The sequence below is a fragment of the Dendropsophus ebraccatus genome, chromosome 4 (genome assembly GCF_027789765.1).
Source record: "Dendropsophus ebraccatus isolate aDenEbr1 chromosome 4, aDenEbr1.pat, whole genome shotgun sequence".
Taxonomy (NCBI): domain Eukaryota; kingdom Metazoa; phylum Chordata; class Amphibia; order Anura; family Hylidae; genus Dendropsophus; species Dendropsophus ebraccatus.
In genome coordinates this window covers 95,919,092-95,936,207 of record NC_091457.1, presented here as the reverse complement: position 1 = coordinate 95,936,207, position 17,116 = coordinate 95,919,092, and the positions used below count along the sequence as shown (strand labels likewise).

Below are 17,116 nucleotides of genomic sequence, written 5' to 3'. Positions count from 1 at the left end.
AAAAGGCAAAATAGATGAATAAATAAAGCTTTCCCCTTCCTGTGGTAGATCTGCAGTAACAGTGAGTAATATGGACAGTAACACACAGAACCGAAAAATATCAAAGATTGGAACAGGGTTCCGGTGGCTGCATTCACACAGATGTTTTTTATGGAATACTGTAATGTTCTGCGGCTAGGGGCGGTCAGGGATAATAACGTTCACTATATATCACTGGATGGGAAAGAGCAATGGTCTGCAGATCTCCATAAACACCAGCGGCAATAATCCGCTCAATATATCACCAGAAGGTAGAGGGAAAAAAAGCAATGGTCTGAAGATCTCCACAGACACCAGTGACAATAATCTGCACAATAGATCACTTGGAGGTGGAGGGGATAATGCAATGTTCTGCAGATACCTAGAGACACCAGTGGCAATAATCTGCTGAGTATATCACCATGTCTTTGTTAGAATATAGAGGGGGCAAAGCTAAGTTCTGCAGTTCAGCTGTATAAATGTCCTGCAGATAGGGAGGTCAGAGCAATGTTCTGCAGTACAGTAGAGATGTCAGTGACAATATTCTGGACAATACATTACTAGGAGGTAGAGGGGACAGAGTAATGTTCTGCAGATACCTAGAGATAACAATTATGTAAATTTGCAGAATGTATCACTGGGAGATAGAGGGGACAGAGCAATGTTCTGCAGATATCTAGAGAGGACAGTAATATAATATTCTCCAGAATATATCACTGAGAGATAAAGGGGAGAAAGCAATGTTCTGCAGATATCTAGAGATGACAGTAATATAATATTCTGCAGAATATATCACTAGGAGGTAGAGGGGAGAAAGCAATGTTCTGCAGATATATGGAGATGACAGTAATATAATAATCAGCAGAATATATCACTGGGAGGTAGAGGGGACAGAGCAATGTGCTGCAGGTATCTAGAGAGGAGAGTAATATAATATTCTGCAGAATATATCACTAGGAGGTAGAGGGGAGAGAGCAATGTTCTGCAGATATCTATAGATGATAGTAATATAATATTCTGCAGAATATACTTAAACATGTAAAATTACCCCTCACAAAATTAAGCACAGTATGGGTAAGACAGATTTGCAGATTGCAGAAGGGGGTTGCTCTTGGAGAAAGGGAAGTGGTTGGAGGGGTCAGACAGCAAGGCTGGAGAGCACCAGATTTGGGGGAAAGGCAAGGAAGTGTTTCTTCACAGCAAAAGTTCTTGGAAGAAGTAACGCTTATTGGGCAAGCTGTTTATCAGCTGTCACTGTCCTCTGCAGCTCCCACAGACCTTCTATATGCCAGCAACATCTGGAAATCTCAGTCCCAGGAGACTGCATGTATGTCTTATTGTATAAGTATGGACAATGTTATCCCCGGCCGCACTGCTGCCATTAAGTATTAGTGTCCTACTGTCAGCTCCATACCAGATAATATAGAAAATGCTGTTGCATGCCCGCCCTACACACACACACACACACACATATATTATACAGTACTAGCCAACAGTTTGGGCATACCTTTTCATTCCATGGTTTTTAGAGTTTGTTTTTTTCCATTATTTTTTCCATTGTAGATTCATGAAGGAACACATACGGCATTGGTGGATTTAATTAGTTAAAAAAAAGTGCTAAACTAAAATATATAGTTTATGTTTTTTATATTCTTCAATATATCCCCCTTTTACTTTGATGACAGCTTTGCATACTCTTGGAATTCTCTCAATCTGTGCTGACTACTTGTTGGATGCTTTACCTTCAATCTGCGGTCACACTTTTCCCAAATCATATAAAATGGGTTTAGGTCTGGTGACTGTGGAAGCACTTCCTCACTCCCCTTCTTGGTCAAATAGCACTTTCATATCCTGGGGGTGTTTTTGAGGTAATTGTTCTATTAAAAAACAAATGCTGGTCGCACCAAACCAGACAGGATTATATGTTATTGCAGAATGCTGTGGTAGCCATGCTTTTTAAGAGTGCCGTCATTTATTAATAAATCACCAATAGTGTCACCAGTAAAGCACCCTTACATAACACCTAAGTACAGATTTCCACTGGCCTAATGTGTTTCTTGGCCCTAGCATTTTCTGATAGACTCTTCCCATTACATTGTTGAGTGGTTCTTGCCATAATGTAGATAAATAACTGACTAGGGCTAAACACTGTATAGAACGGTGTACTAATCTTGCCTTTGTACAATACAACTGATGGTCACAAACACATTATGGGGACAAGAAATACCTAATCACTCATACCTAATAACTCAAACCATACCAGCATACTGAGAGAGTGCCAAGAGTGTGCAAAGCTGTCATCAAAGCAAAAGGAGGCAACTCTGCAGATTTTAAAATATAAAACATATTCTGGATTTTTAACACTTTTTAGATTTACTTCTTAATTCAGTATGTTTTCCTTCGTGGTTTTCACGTGTGTAATTTGAATCTGCAATGTATAAAATACAAAAACAAAACAAAAAAGACGATAAAACAATGGAATGAAAAGGTATGTTCAAGCTTTTGATGGTTACTAGAGATGAGCGAACCGGGTTCGGGTTCGAGTCCATCTGAACCTGAACGATCAGCATTTGATTAGTGGTGGCTGCTGAACTTGGATAAAGCTCTAAGATTGTCTGGAAAACATGGATACAGCCAATGACTATATCCATGATTTCCACATAGCCTTAGGGCTTTATCCAAGTTGGCAAGATGGGGTAAGTATCCGGAGCTCTAGCGGGGGGGTCGGGCGGCCTTCACCCCGGCACGGGGGTGACAGGTCCCCTTTAAATTAGAAGGCAAGCTATTGATACAAGAAAATCATGAGCACCACTTTCTGCCATACCAATTTTCTACAACAAGGGTGCTCATTAGACAGGGGTCTACTATACTGGAGCTATAATAATGGGGTCTGTTATTTAGGGGTATATTATGCTGGAGTTGTAAAACTGGGGTCTGTTATATTGGAGCTGTAATACTGGGTCTGTTATTTAGAGGTATATTATGGTGAAGCTGTAATACTAGGGTCTGTTATACCGGGGTTGTAATACTGGGATCTTTTGGGAATTATCTTAATTCGCAGTGTCCCATGTGCAATGGAAACATAACGGCAGGTTAGATTTATCTAACCTGCTGTTAGTTTCCCTTTAAGTTTTATTGTGGCCCCTTTAAGTAGAACAATATGACCCTCAGACCAAAAAAGGTTGTGAACGTCTGCTCTACAATAATAAGTGAGAATAGGAGGAAACAACCACCAGATACAGAAGTTCAGACACTAAGATTTCCACTGAAACTGACATTCTCCCACCAGCGAGCCGCTGCATCTGACAGCTGAGACATGGCATTGACACAACCACAGGAGGGGAGGTCCAGTGACTGCGGGAGATGTGTGACATGTTCCATTATCTGCTGCAAACTCAAGAAATGAAACTTACTATATGTAATATGACAGAAAAAACAGGAGGATTCTTACAGGTTCTGTCTCTCGGAGTCTGATGCCGCTATACACAGATAGGTCATTTCCTGCAAAAAAGAGAAAACAAATCATAAAGATACAATGTGGAAATACACCCTACAATATTATACATATCTGCATCTAGACAGATATATATGTACATACAATATATGCTGTATATCCAGTATATCCATTCCAGATTTCTAAATGATTATTAAAACAGAATTTCCCTCAAGGGCACAGATTGCAGCAGTGCAGTTCCCTGCATGGCTAGACTGTCAGGATGGTGCAGTGCATGGACATTTATGAAAGGTATGCAATGCTTTAAGGACCAGGACCTAAATGAATATATATAAAAATATCCAATTGTATTGCAGATGCCTAAAGAAATCTCCCTGCAGTTTTGCCCTATATGTTTTCATGTTTCTCTTCCTCTTCATGTCTCCCATTATACCCAGCATGCCTAGAGATTAGGATTTTGATCTGCTCAGTACTACTACACTATCCCTGCCCATAATCTCTAACACACACCTCTGCCTAGCTATATTTATACCTGCTTCTCCCTAGGGGATTTTATTTTTTGCTTCCTTTTTCGAGTACATTCACACTTACCGTATTCGCAGTGTATTTAACATTGCGAGTTTCGCACTGTAATCCGCTGCAATACTGAATACTATTAAAATCTATGGCAATCCTTTCTCGCAGCAGATTTTCATTCCATTGTGAGAATATATTGCCATAGCCTTGTAAATCTTAGCTTTTTATCTGCTGTGATGTTAAAAACAATAAATCAACCATACTTACCTGTTCATGCTCCCCCGGTGCTATCCTGCTTGCTTCTCTAGGTCCCACACTCAGCAACAGCCCACATCAGCCAGTCACTGGCTATGGCGGTAACAGCACATGGATTGGCTGAGGGGGGTAACCCAGAGAAGCAAGCAGGGGTGCGTTGAGGGAGCATGGACAGGTAAGCATCTATTTATTAGCAAGGCTGTACCGCGTTTCCCTGAAAATAAGACAGTGTCTTATATTAATTTTTGCTCCCAAAGATGAGCTCTTATTTTTCCATGAAAAAGTCACACTAATTATTGAACAAAAAATTTACATTTATTATATACTGTATAGTAGTTGTCATCACATATTTGACACAGTGAAATAGTTTTTAATGTGGTCATTCATTCATTCAAGGCCCATAACATATACATACTGCTATATGCATGCAGACAATGCCACCTGATGCTTCCCTTACAGCTACAGCTTCCACCCTCCGGGGCCAGGCTAAAATTTATGTGGAATTCCATCCTGCCCATGGAAGGGATACCTGCCCCCACCCACCTGATGACTTATCCTGTGACATCACATTCACTGTAAGGAACAGGAAACAGACTGTGAACATGGCATTACAGGAAATAAGAACAGCACAGACAGAACATCCATGCCACCCTGCCTGGGAACAAAAGTAGTTCTGGAAATAAATACATTTCCAGGAAAACCCCTTTAAGTAGAGCCGAGGACTCTTCATTTTAAGGACCACTGAGGACATTGTTATAACATTCCAGATGCTCTATATTATGGGGGCACTGTAAAGGCCACTAGCATGATGGTACTGTGATGTGAGGGTCACGGTGTGAATGGTATATATCATTTACATATAGTTTCTAATTTTTCTAGTATGGCTTGTGTATAATGTTCTCAATGTTTTTTCTGCTAAAATATCTAGAGATTGAGGGCCCCTGCCCCCAGGGCTGGCGTTAGTACATGGCTTACCTGGGCAAGTGCCGGGGCCCCAGCACTTCCAGGGGCCCAGAGAGGGAGAGGGGCCCGGAGTTCTGATGTTCAACCCACTCACTGTAGTGCAGGGTGAGCGTTGAACATCAGAAGAGACAGGAGAAAGAGCAGGACCTGCCAGCGTCCTGCAGAGAGAGAGAGATAGAGATAAAGGACCTGATCACATGATGGGAAGGTCCTCAACCTAATTATACAGTGTGGAGACCAGCCTGGCAGAGAGGAAGAGGAAGAAGACTTAGCTGTAATTACTTTGTGTGTGTTTCAGTCAGTCAGTTATGTGTGTGTCAGTAAGTGACTGTGTCAGTAATGTGTGTTTGTGTATGTTAGTGGTGTCTCAAGTGATTGTGCATAGTGTGTGGATGGACGAGCGGCCTGCTGAGGCTCTGTTGCCCGAGGGCCCGCAAAAACCTGGAGCCGACCCTGCCTGCCCCCCCCCCCCTCCCCAACTGGTCTGTTTGTGGCCAAGAAAGGTAGTCTCAAAGCTAAGAACGGCTTAGTGTGTTTTATACATAGTTTGACTCCCTTTGACAAGAATGGAAGTGGCTTTAGCAGCAGAGCCCCATGAGCTACACTGTTTCCACAGCTCCCATTAATAAATGTTTGGTAACTAGTCCCATGAGATCTGGCTCTGTCCTGGTCATGTCATCATCACACAGGTACCTGCTTCATGACAACACAGAGCTCTGGTCTGGTCCTGCATAGTCAATAATATAACTGCTGGAAAGAATGTTATTTTCTCATGCACTCAATGAATATTCTAAAGCTGATGGTGCGCGAGTTTCATTTTTGCAGAATAGAGACAGAGAAAAAAAAGAGACGGTTCGTCCCAGCCCCCCAGAGATTGCTGCTGAAGTAAAAATAAACTGCCTGGAGCTGCACTGGTTCCACATCTTACATCATGTCCCCTGTGTGTGGCAGGGAGAAATAGGAACAGGAAAGGGGTGGCTGGTTGAGTAACACATCGAGCAGAGATTGAGGGCAGGGACCGCAACGTCGTGGTCGCAAGGATGACACTTGGTATCCTCTCCAGATGTCTCTGCTCTTTCTGCTTTACCCAGAGAGAGAAGGGAAGGAAACAGCTGCAGGGTCTCAGTGCAAAGGGGATGCTCCTGGGAAGACCACAGGACACTGCCTGTCACATCTTATGATTGATGATTCAATCACAACTACAGCTCCCCCCAAAATATAAGTCCTGGAGCTGTTAACAGCAGCAGCCACAATGGAGGCAAATCACATCCCTTCTCCACACTAACTGGTGGGGGCATAAAGGAGGCCCCATTTATTATGGACTGCTCCTGACAGGAGGGGGCAGGCACCGAGAGGGCTGAAAATCCATCTGAAAGTTACTATATGCAAGAAAGAGAGACTCCCAGCCCTGAAGGATATGAGAGCTCTGATAATCACAGCCACTGTTAAATACATTCAAAGGTAATGAAGGAAAGTACCTGTGGGATAGGAGAGTGGCATCACACACAGCATCATTCTCCATGAATAACCCAGCAAATCAGCAAATCATCCCATGATACAGATAGCCCACTGGTTTCACTGAGAACTAAGTAGTACTTCATTTTATCCAGAGGTTGCACAGCATGTAAATCAAACGTTTGTTGCTGGGTTCACCCACAGATTCAGCTTATCCTCAGTAGAGACTTGAGATATATAAATAGTGATTCCCTAATAGTATTCTTCTATTGAAATAGTTATTGGTAGTCTAAAATCATTGATTAGGCTGTAGACTCAATCTGCAGGACACTCACAATTCCACATACACTACACTTAAGACTTTGATTGGCCAAAGATTTGGCCGTCAATATAAGGTGTATGGGGCTGCCTTAGGAACACCACAGAGAGATGATGTTGGTGGTGATAGAGGTTGGCTGTCGCTGCAGCTTAACCCCCATAGGGAACAGAGGACCATTTGGCTGTGCAGAACGTTCCTGTGTATGGAGAGGGTGGGCAGGCGACATAACTGACAGTTGTCATTTATTGAAGGTGTATAAGGACCTTTATAGGTCAGTTGTGTCTGAAATGCGCCAGAATAGGAGCAGTGCTCGACTGCATGCTTTTTCCCTCTCGTTGTACCAATCAATGGTGGTCTGAACATCCACATACCCACAGAATAAATCTTTTGAGATATTACTACAACATGTCAGGCACATTTTTAAATGATAAGTACACTTTAATTATCAACCTCGCTTGTCCATCTGAAGTGCTTTTCAAAGTCTGTTCCTGCAGAGGATTGTCTCCCTCGAGTGTCCAGCTGATAGGTGCAGTAAATGCTTTACTGTAATACCGCCATCTATTGTCCAGAGGAAAAACTGCGCTAATATTGTACTATGTTATAATCCCCACCTCCAAGTGACCAGTGGAAACTCTGCAGAAACATGGTAGGGTGATGCTACCCTCTAGTGTCCAGATGAAACTCTGCAAGCATAACTCTGAAACTGCAAAGTGGGTACAGGAAGAGTCTTATAGCAATGTTCCCTCAAAAAAGCAAATAATCTCCCATCCAGGAGAAATAATACAGATTCACTAATGTCATCTTTTGTAAGTATCTACCCTGTAAGTCAATGCGCTGTGCTCTTTTATCAGTTGAGCTTTGTTATACATCCAATGACACCGACACTTTACTATAACTTGTTTGGTTGGTAGTTAAAGCGACACTGTACCCACAATCTGTCCTCCCCAAACCATATGTACCTTCGGATAGCTGCTTTTAATCCAAGATCAGTCCTGGGGTCCCTTCAGCAGGTGATGCAATTATTGTCCTAAAAAACAACTTGCAGCCCAGTGCCCAGCGGCTGGGGCTTAGATTGTGTATGCATTAGGCTGGCTCAACCTCTCTGTCTCTCCTCCCCGCCCTCCTCATCATTAGGAATGCTCCAGGCAGATTTTCTACTATTCATCACCTGTGTCAGTACAGCACATGGGCTGGATCATTATGTTCTGGAGAAAATTATCTAGGGGCATTCCTAATGATAAAGAGAGTGGGGAGGAGGGACGGAGGGGTGGTTCAAAGTTAGGGTACAGATATTGTAGGCCACGGCTGTTTGACACAGAGCTGCAAGTTTAAAAGTTGTTTTTTAGGACAATAACTGCATCACGTGCCGAACGGACCCCAGGACAGATCTTGGATTAAAAGCAGCTATCCAAAGGTACAAGTGGTTTGGGGGGGGGGCAGATTGTGGGTACAGAGTCGCTTTAATGGTGCGTTCACACCTACAGGATCTGCAGCTGATTTTCTGCAGCAGATTTCATTTAAATAACTGAACACAGCATCAAATCTGCTGCAGATCTGCTGCAGATCCTGTAGGTGTGAACGCACCCTAAACAGGTATTCTGACATCAGGTTAAAAAAATAGCAAGCTGCAGAAGCATACAACATTGCTTACCTGTCAAACACATGAACACCTTCTTCTAGAGACAGCACCACTCTTGCCTCTAGTTTGGGTGCAGGTTTTGCAGCTTAGTTTCATTGAAATGAATGGAGCTTAATTGCAAACCATGCCTTAACTGGAGACAAGAGTGGTGCTGTCTCTGGAAGAACGTGGCCATGTTTTTTGTAGCGCTGGATAACCGCTCTAAATTCCCCAATAAACTCTATATGTGTATATGACAGGGAGATGGCGATGTAAGCTATATATAAATAACAAAATACTTAAAACTGAAAAAGGAGGAAGAGGAAAAGGCCAATCTACTAAATACATTCTTCTCTACTGTATTCAAAGAGGAAAATCCAATAACAGAGGACATGACTAGGGATAACGTAAATCCTCCCATAAATCTCACCTGCCTAACACACAAAGAAGTGGGGAGATGCCTTAAAAACATTAAAATTCATAAGTCACCGGGCCCAGAAGGTATCCATCCTAGAGTTTTGCAAGAATTAAGTAATGTGTTAGAAAGACCCTTATTCCTAATACTTAAAGATTCTATAACAACAGGGATTGTTCCACAGGACTGGCGCATAGCTAATGTGGTGCCAATATTCAAGAAGGGGTCAAAGAGTGATCCTGGAAACAGGCCCGTAAATCTAACATCTATAGTAGGTAAAGTATTTGAGGGGTTTGTAAGATATGTTATACTGGAGTATCTTAATGAAAATAATCTTATGACGCAGCATCAGCATGGATTTATGAGGGATCGATCCTGCCAGACTAATCTGATCGGCTTCTGTGAAGAGGTAAGTTATAGACTGGACCTGGGGGAGGCTGTGGATGTTGTGTATCTGGACATTTGATACTGTGCTGCATGAAAGGTTGGTCTATAAAATGAGGATGCTGGGACTAGGGGAAAACATATGCAAATAAGTAAGTAACTGGTTGTGTGATAGAAAACAGAGGATGGTCATTGATAGAACAAATCGTTCACCCAATTACACTGAACGATGATCGTTACTTATGATCGTTATTGCGTTCGCCCTGTCGTCGTTACTGCGTTTGCCGCTACTGCAAACTACCCTACCTTATTATATGCGAACGTTTTGTAAGGGATCAACGATAAAAATAGGTACAAATTCTATTAACCAACTATTTCTCGTTGGTCGTTTAATCGTTGTCTGCTATTACACTAAACAATTATCGTTCAACTCCGAATAATTTAATGATTTTTCGAGCGATAATTGTTCCGTGTAATACCACCCTGATAGAAGTGATAAATTGTGTGTGAGATAGGTAGACCACATGCATTCCTGGGATTAGGGAGGATAGCAGCCATACATTTAGTATGTGATTAGACTGTAAGCTCCTTGGAAGAGAAATGATGGGAGTGATTTTAGCTAGTGTACAACAATATTGCATAGTCTGGCTGCATCAGGAAAAAAATCATTTTAAAATTACATACCGGCAGTAAAGGCTTAGCATTGTTATGGACAGACACAATGTGTGTGACCCCGTGTCGGCTCAGAGACACCTTGTCCTCAGCATCTACAATAAGAAATCTCACCAGATTAGATACTGTATAGGAGAGCAGGAATCATGACATCTTACTATCATTGTGCCCCACATTACCAGAGAGAACCCAACCTCATGTCATATGTCTCCGATAGAGCAACAACTATTTAGGTGGAGTTATTATTAGACAGAACTGTATACAGTACAATCTAACATATAGATACTTCTCTTTTATAGATTAAATCGATGATTGGGTGGAGTTCATAGTGTTACAATGACTTGAGTATTTTTCTATATCTTACTTTGGCAGTGTCTGGTCATACTCACCCCGTATATTTCCTAGATATAACCCATCAAGAACCTGCAAGACAATTGTAAAGATTTGTATGCAACTAGACAAACTCCTTTAATTCATAATCTGATAATCCAGGATTTCCAAACTCTATGGATTCCAAATGAAAGGGCTTTTTACTCAGTTTTCTATTGGCCTTTCCCTAGGATATGTATGATCAGTGGAGGTTTGACCCTGGGTACATAAGAGTGCAGTTGGGCTAGGTACTGCAGCTTAACCCAGTGAATGGACCCCACTGATAATACGATGATGCAGTCAAATGAAGTGCACTGCTTTCTGTACCATTGCCAAAGCCACATTTTCAGGACATGTTCTCCTTACACAGATATCCGGGTTCACCTTTTGTGAATATTTCCCAAAAAAATTGTTATGTTCACCTCTATCTTAGTAAACCAGCACTTACATACATGAGTCCTCTGTACATATAAAATATTTAAGGTGCAGAGTTATTTCTGTCTACATTAATATTACACATGCATTCTGGGAAACAATAAGTGTCATCCAGCAGCTCAGTCTCACAGTGGAATCTATGGGCTGTAGAGCTGTCTGGTCACTATGGGAGCCGGGCACAACACCTGGACCACCCAGACCCTGATGCCTCGCGTCCTCACACAGCGCACGCTTATGTTTAATCCCAGCGGGGGCAGACACTAATCACTTTACTGCGGCTATTTTTATGTCTTGTTTATTCTAGAGAGAAGCTATTAATAAAACTCCACAGCTGAGGATTGAGTTCAGTACCCAACGCTTTCCAGTTAAAGAGGGAAAAACCGGTTAACTCTTTCCTCCGGGATGTATCCCGGGCTTTAAGGAATTTTCTTTATTCTTTTATTTTTTTCTGTAGACAGAGCCACATAAGGGCTTGTTACTTGCGGGACACGTTTTACATCTAATGAGATCATTTTGGAGTTCTCTTATTTTTTAAACCTTTTAGTAATTCTTTTTATGCAAGGGAAAGAGACTAAATGTGACTCTGAAATACGAAAAAAATGTCCAGCACATCCAATGGGATTATAATAAATATGCAGGTACACGCTGCTATGGCTGAAATATAGTTACAAACATTAAAAAACCACACACTGCAAACGTATGCATAATATATAGATACTGTTAAATTGCAATACTGCTGTAAAAAATTAGGTTCTTAAAACATCATTTTATCAAAAAGTGTGTACCATCCCACCATGATAAGGTGACCTTGGAGAGGAAGGGACCTTACACTATAGACATGATGCTCCTGGGCTAACATTAAAGCGAATGTACCATAAAATGCTTTTTTTAAATGTTTTTTTTTAAATTAGCAGATTGGTGCCGGCACAAAGATCTTGGTAACGCACTCCTTTTCTTTTTTTTAAATGTAGCCCGGTTCCTGCACTCAGTGCCGTTCTTTTGCCATGCACCGGCCTGGCTCTGTGCACTGGAGGCAGGCCCCCCACCCCCGTGTGACTATATCCCTTCCCCTCTGTGACGTGGCTCCATTGATTCTAATGGATCCTAGTGCCGGCACTGATCGGCTAATGTAAAAAAAAAATAAAAAATTTAAAATGTACCTGATGGTACATTCCCTTTAAGCCTACACATTCTGGACAGGAAGGATCTGCAGAGCTGAACAGTTCTGCTGGAGTCACTGTGTACATAAATTACTTATGGAGGAGATTCTCAACTGCGTGGTCAGGCCTGCTGGGAACAGAAATGCAGAGATTGACAACAGTCTGCATACAACACTATGGAATATGTCACCACTATGCAATCAACAGCAAATACACGGCTATATGGAGGTTCCATTATGCCACGTATCTATAGTACTGTGTGTAGTGGAACTTGCTGTCCTCTGGTGGATGTATGCTGTATACACAAGAAATAAGGGATTACAGCTGCTTCACCTATCCAAAAGTGACATTTACCATCCTGTGTGGCTGCAGCCAGCCAATGCCTGATATCAGCTGAGCATGCGTATGCACTGACATGTAACTCGGCTGATGAAATGGATTGCAGGCATGGCACACCCTGGAATATAAACTACGAGGGTTCCATTGCAGATCTACTAAATCCAGTCAAGCTTTCAGTGTAGACAATGGTCTGTGTGCTGCTACACTGAACAATGCAGCAAGCCCTATTCACTGACAGCAAGCAGAATTCTGAAAATGGTAATGGAATGAAACACAAGGGAGGGATAACAAAAGCCGCGTTATTGAAAATGGAAAGGATAGCTACATTAATTTTCCAAAGGCCTGAAGAGGTGGAATCTGGTCACTATGGACAACTGCTCCACTTTTCCCTTGTACACATGTTGATATGTTTGTCTTGAAGCACATGAGAAAGTTACATAACATTTCATTAGTTTTGGCAAAGTTTTGGTTCTGATTTCTTTTTCATAGGGAATCTGTCAGCTGCAATTCATGTTCCAAACTGCTGACACTGTTGGGGTCCTATTAGATGAAGCAATTTTTAACCACTGCAAACGAGATTGTTTACCGTTAACCTGAAATTGTTCACTATATTAGGGTCCATTTACACAGAAAGATTATCTGACAGATTATTTGCCAAAAATTTGAAGCCAAAGCCAGAAACAACCTATAAACAGAGATTAGGTCATAAAGGAAAGACTGAGATTTCTCCACTTTTCAAATCTATTCCTGGCTTTGGCTTCAAATCTTTGGCAGATAACCAGAGAGAAGCAGAGACCAGTGTGTAAGACTGAAAATAAAACAACACTTCCTGCAGGACATATAGTAGCTAATAAGTATGGGAAGACTTGAGATTTTGTAATACAAGTAAATTACAAATCTATATAATTTTCTGATATCAGTTGAGGAGTGCAAGTTACCTCAGAAACTGAGAACAAAATAGGGCACGCCTGAGGAAAAAAAACCGCTCCGCACATTCAATAAATATATATATATATATAATTTATTGTAATGGTACAAGCTAAAACACAGAAAAAAGGCTGTATACAGTGATAAAAAGGTTTTATCACTGTATACAGCCTTTTTTGTGTGTTTTCCTCAGGTTTGCCCTTTTTTTCTTCCCAGTTAGTTATACTAGCCCGTTCTATGCCCCAATTAGTTATATATGTGCCCTCCGTGCTGTGCCCCCACAAGAACAAAAACAAACAAACCACCAACTCACCTGTCACACGCTCCTCAGCCTCTCCTCTCTCCCATCAGCATTCTCCCTGCAGCTGTAGCTCCTCTCCGGGCAGCGCGGGTCTTCTCTCTCATCTTCCGGCGCAGGCAGCTTTGGTACAGAGACTCTGCCTGCGCAGGATGTGCCCCGCAGCCGCTGTCATCCACCTGTGTGTGTGCGTCTTAAAGACACACACACACAGAGGAAGGGTAGAGGCTGTGCGGCACATCCGGCGCAGGCAGAGTCTCTGTACCAAAGCTGCCTGCGCCGGAAGATGAGAGAGAAGACCCGCACTGCCCGGAGAGGAGCTACAGGGATCGGGTGACTCTCCCCCCCGCCCCCTCACCTACCACACTCAGCCCGCAGCCCGGCCCGCGGCTGCTGATTAAGCAGCGCTGCGGCGGAGGGCCGCAGCGGTGCTATACATTTTTAATATTTTTTTTTCCTCATGCAGCCCGGGCGGCCCACGGACTGGTAATCCGGCCAGCCCAGCGGGCATTTGCCCGGTTTGCCAGATTACCAGTCCGGGCCTGGTTCTATGGACAGTATGCAGAGAACGAGTGAACGCACCCATACCCCGGCATCCAGAACGGCATCCAGGTTATATTCAGGGCCGTATTAATAGCTGCTGCTGCCCTAGGCACTAAACCTGAAGGCGCCCCATTTTCACTCACCAATTAGCATCCAGATTTTCTGAACATCATATTGATATCTGATCAGTCTTAGTCACCACATGCAGCCAAAACCAGACCCTTATGCGGTAACCAATAGGTATATGGCCAATAATCCTGGTAACAGCATATGGCTACTGAGGAAGAAATGGAAGCCTGGTTTCGGCCATATGCATTTCTCTACATGTAGAAACATTGTTTGATTGCTACTATGCCCTTTTCTGTGGTCAGCACGACAGAAACATGATCCACTCCCCTGCCACTCACTGTTGAAATTGAGCAGATGGCTGTCATTTACTGGCAAATAATTGCTGCTATTTTAAAACAACTTTCTATAGTGTATGAACATAGCCTGTGTTTTTAATCCACTTCTGGTTTTGGTTGCAAAATACTGACCAATACACTGTGGGAACATAGCCTTACAGTGTTGGTTGCTCATCAACATGTCTGATCACATGTCCCTCCATCGGTGGCCATCTTCAGGACAGAAGCATCAGACACAGCTTCAGCATTGATCTTCTAATGACTATATATTGGTTGCACATAATAAGGTTTCTATCACATATGCCAAACATAGCAGCCAACCCCATCATTTACAGAAAACGCCTTATACAACAGCAGTTCAGTCTACAAGTCTAGTGATGTAACCCCTTCCCTCCTCTTACCTGGCTCATTCCTCCACCCATGACTCTCAGAGGACAGCGGTTCCCAGGATCTGAAAGTAAACAGAACAGGATGATGACCAGAGAATACATGCAGCAATGTACACACAAGAACCAGACGGGGACTACAGGGGGAAATCACTGATCAGAGAGAAGTGTCTTACAGGTGGGGAGAGCTGCAGAGTAACATGGTTGTCACAAACAGCACAGGGCTCATCCCCAGGACTGAGGCATCAGATTACTCTGCACCTCACAGCCAATGTAAAGCGACAGGGGGGGTTGGGACTGGGGACAGATTACAACCAGCTCTCACCAGTGAGGAGACAGGAACAGATCCCTTAGAGTACAGCTGCAGAACCCAAGCTGCTCATCACAGCTCTAGAACTACAGTAAAACACCCAGCGAGTATACAACTAGATGCATATACTCTGAAAACTATATACTTTCAAAGCTGAAATTCCAACACCAAGAAGGAATTATAGAAATCACAGGATCACTATAAATGTTAATACTATGCAAGTGATTAAAAATGGAAACAATATTTAGGGTAGCTTCACACGGGCCAGATCCGTAGCGGATTTCACGCTGCGAGTTTGCAGCGAAATCCGCTGCAGATCCTGGTAATGTGAAGGTCTTATGGGTTTACATATCCGCAGCCCCTTTAACCCCCGGCCCGAAGCATACATTACCTGCTTGGGCCTGCGTCTGTGTGTGAGGCTCCTGGCTTCCCATCAGCCAATCAGTGCTGCCGTGCACTGATTGGCTGATGGGAACCAACGGGGGCCTCACACACAGCCACGGCGCGAAGCTGGTAATGTACGCTGCGGGGGGGGGGGGGGGGGGGTTTAAAGGGGCCAGGTCACATACTGGCAGCAGAATGAAAACTTGCAGCGTGAAATCCGCTGTGGATCCGGTACGTGTAAAGTTACCCTAAAACCAACTCTATTCGGCCACGTGCTCACAAGCTTGGTAATTTCTGAGAAATGTTCTGCTACACCGAAGGCCACAGCTTGCATGTAGGCCATGCAGGCTACTACACTTAAAGGGGTTATCCAGCACTAAAAAAAAAAAAAAAAAAAAAAAAAAAAAAACATAGCCACTTTTGCCCCACTCTTGTCTCCAGTTTAGGTGCGGTTTGCAATTAAGCTTAATTTACTTCAATGGAACTGAGTTTCAAACCCCACCCAATGTGGAGACAAGAGTGGAGCAAAAGAGGCCATGTTTTTGTAGCACTGGATAACACCTTTAAAGGGGTTATCCAGCACTACAAAAACATGGCCACTTTCTTCCAGGGACAGCACCACTCTTGTCTCCAGGTTGGGTGGGGTTTCGTAACTCAGTCCCATTAAAGTGAATGGAACTTAAAGGGGTTATCCAGCACTACAAAAACATTGCCACTTTTCCCCCTACTGTTGTTTCCAGTTCAGGTGCAGTTTGCAATTAAGCTCCATTTACTTTAATGGAACTGAGTTTTAAAACCCCACCCAAACTGGAGACAACAGTAGGGGGAAGTGGCCATGTTTTTGTAGCGCTGGATAACCCCTTTAAAAGGGTTATCCCGGGCTACAAAAACATGGCCACTTTTGCTCCACCTCTTGTCTCCAGATTGGGTGGTGTTTGAAACTCAGTTCCATTGAAGTAAATGGAGTTTAATTGCAAACCACACCTGAATTGCAGACAAGAGTAGGGGGAAAAGTGGCCATGTTTTTATAGCACTAGATAACACCTTTAATTGCAAACCACACCTGAACTGGAGACAAGAATGGTTTTGTCTCTGGAACAAAGTGGCCATGTTTTTGTAGCACTGGGGTTATCCAGCGCTAAAAGAACATGACCACTTTTCCCCCTACTGTTGTCTCCAGGTTCAGGTGCAGTTTGCAATTAAGCTCCATTTATTTCAATGGAACTGAGTTTCAAAACCCCACCCAAACTGGAGACAACAGTAGGGGGAAAGTGGCCATGTTTTTGTAGCGCTGGATAACCACTTTAATAATTCCTTGACTTTTCAAGTATCAATCTCAATGTGGAGGCGTGTATTGCACCAATTCTGTGATATAATGGCCATCACCCTATTGACAATGTGTAAACTCATTATATATATATATTTTTTTTTATTTATTTACATAAACACTTCCATTGACTGGCAACACTCTGCTGCCAACATTAGTGCCAAA

General features: G+C 42.9%; 1 protein-coding gene across 3 annotated transcripts in view; it reads right to left on the bottom strand.

The window, feature by feature from the left end:
- Positions 1–15,160, bottom strand: part of LOC138789791 (dual specificity protein phosphatase 22-A-like) — a 49,149-nt gene extending 33,989 nt beyond the window's left edge. Inside the window, exons 1-5 of one of the 3 annotated variants that reach the window (XM_069968603.1) lie at positions 15,107–15,160; positions 14,946–14,995; positions 10,459–10,492; positions 10,082–10,164; positions 3,470–3,519 (exon numbers count right to left, since the gene is read on the bottom strand). In XM_069968603.1, coding sequence (XP_069824704.1) covers positions 3,470–3,519; positions 10,082–10,164; positions 10,459–10,492; positions 14,946–14,966 — 188 coding nt within the window. In that variant the 5' untranslated portion in view covers positions 14,967–14,995; positions 15,107–15,160. Of the gene's footprint in view, positions 1–3,469; positions 3,520–10,081; positions 10,165–10,458; positions 10,493–14,945; positions 15,049–15,106 lie in introns of those variants that run through there. The other 2 variants (XM_069968602.1, XM_069968604.1) reach the window with 2 other exon arrangements.
- Between the last annotated feature and the right edge of the window lie 1,956 nt (positions 15,161–17,116).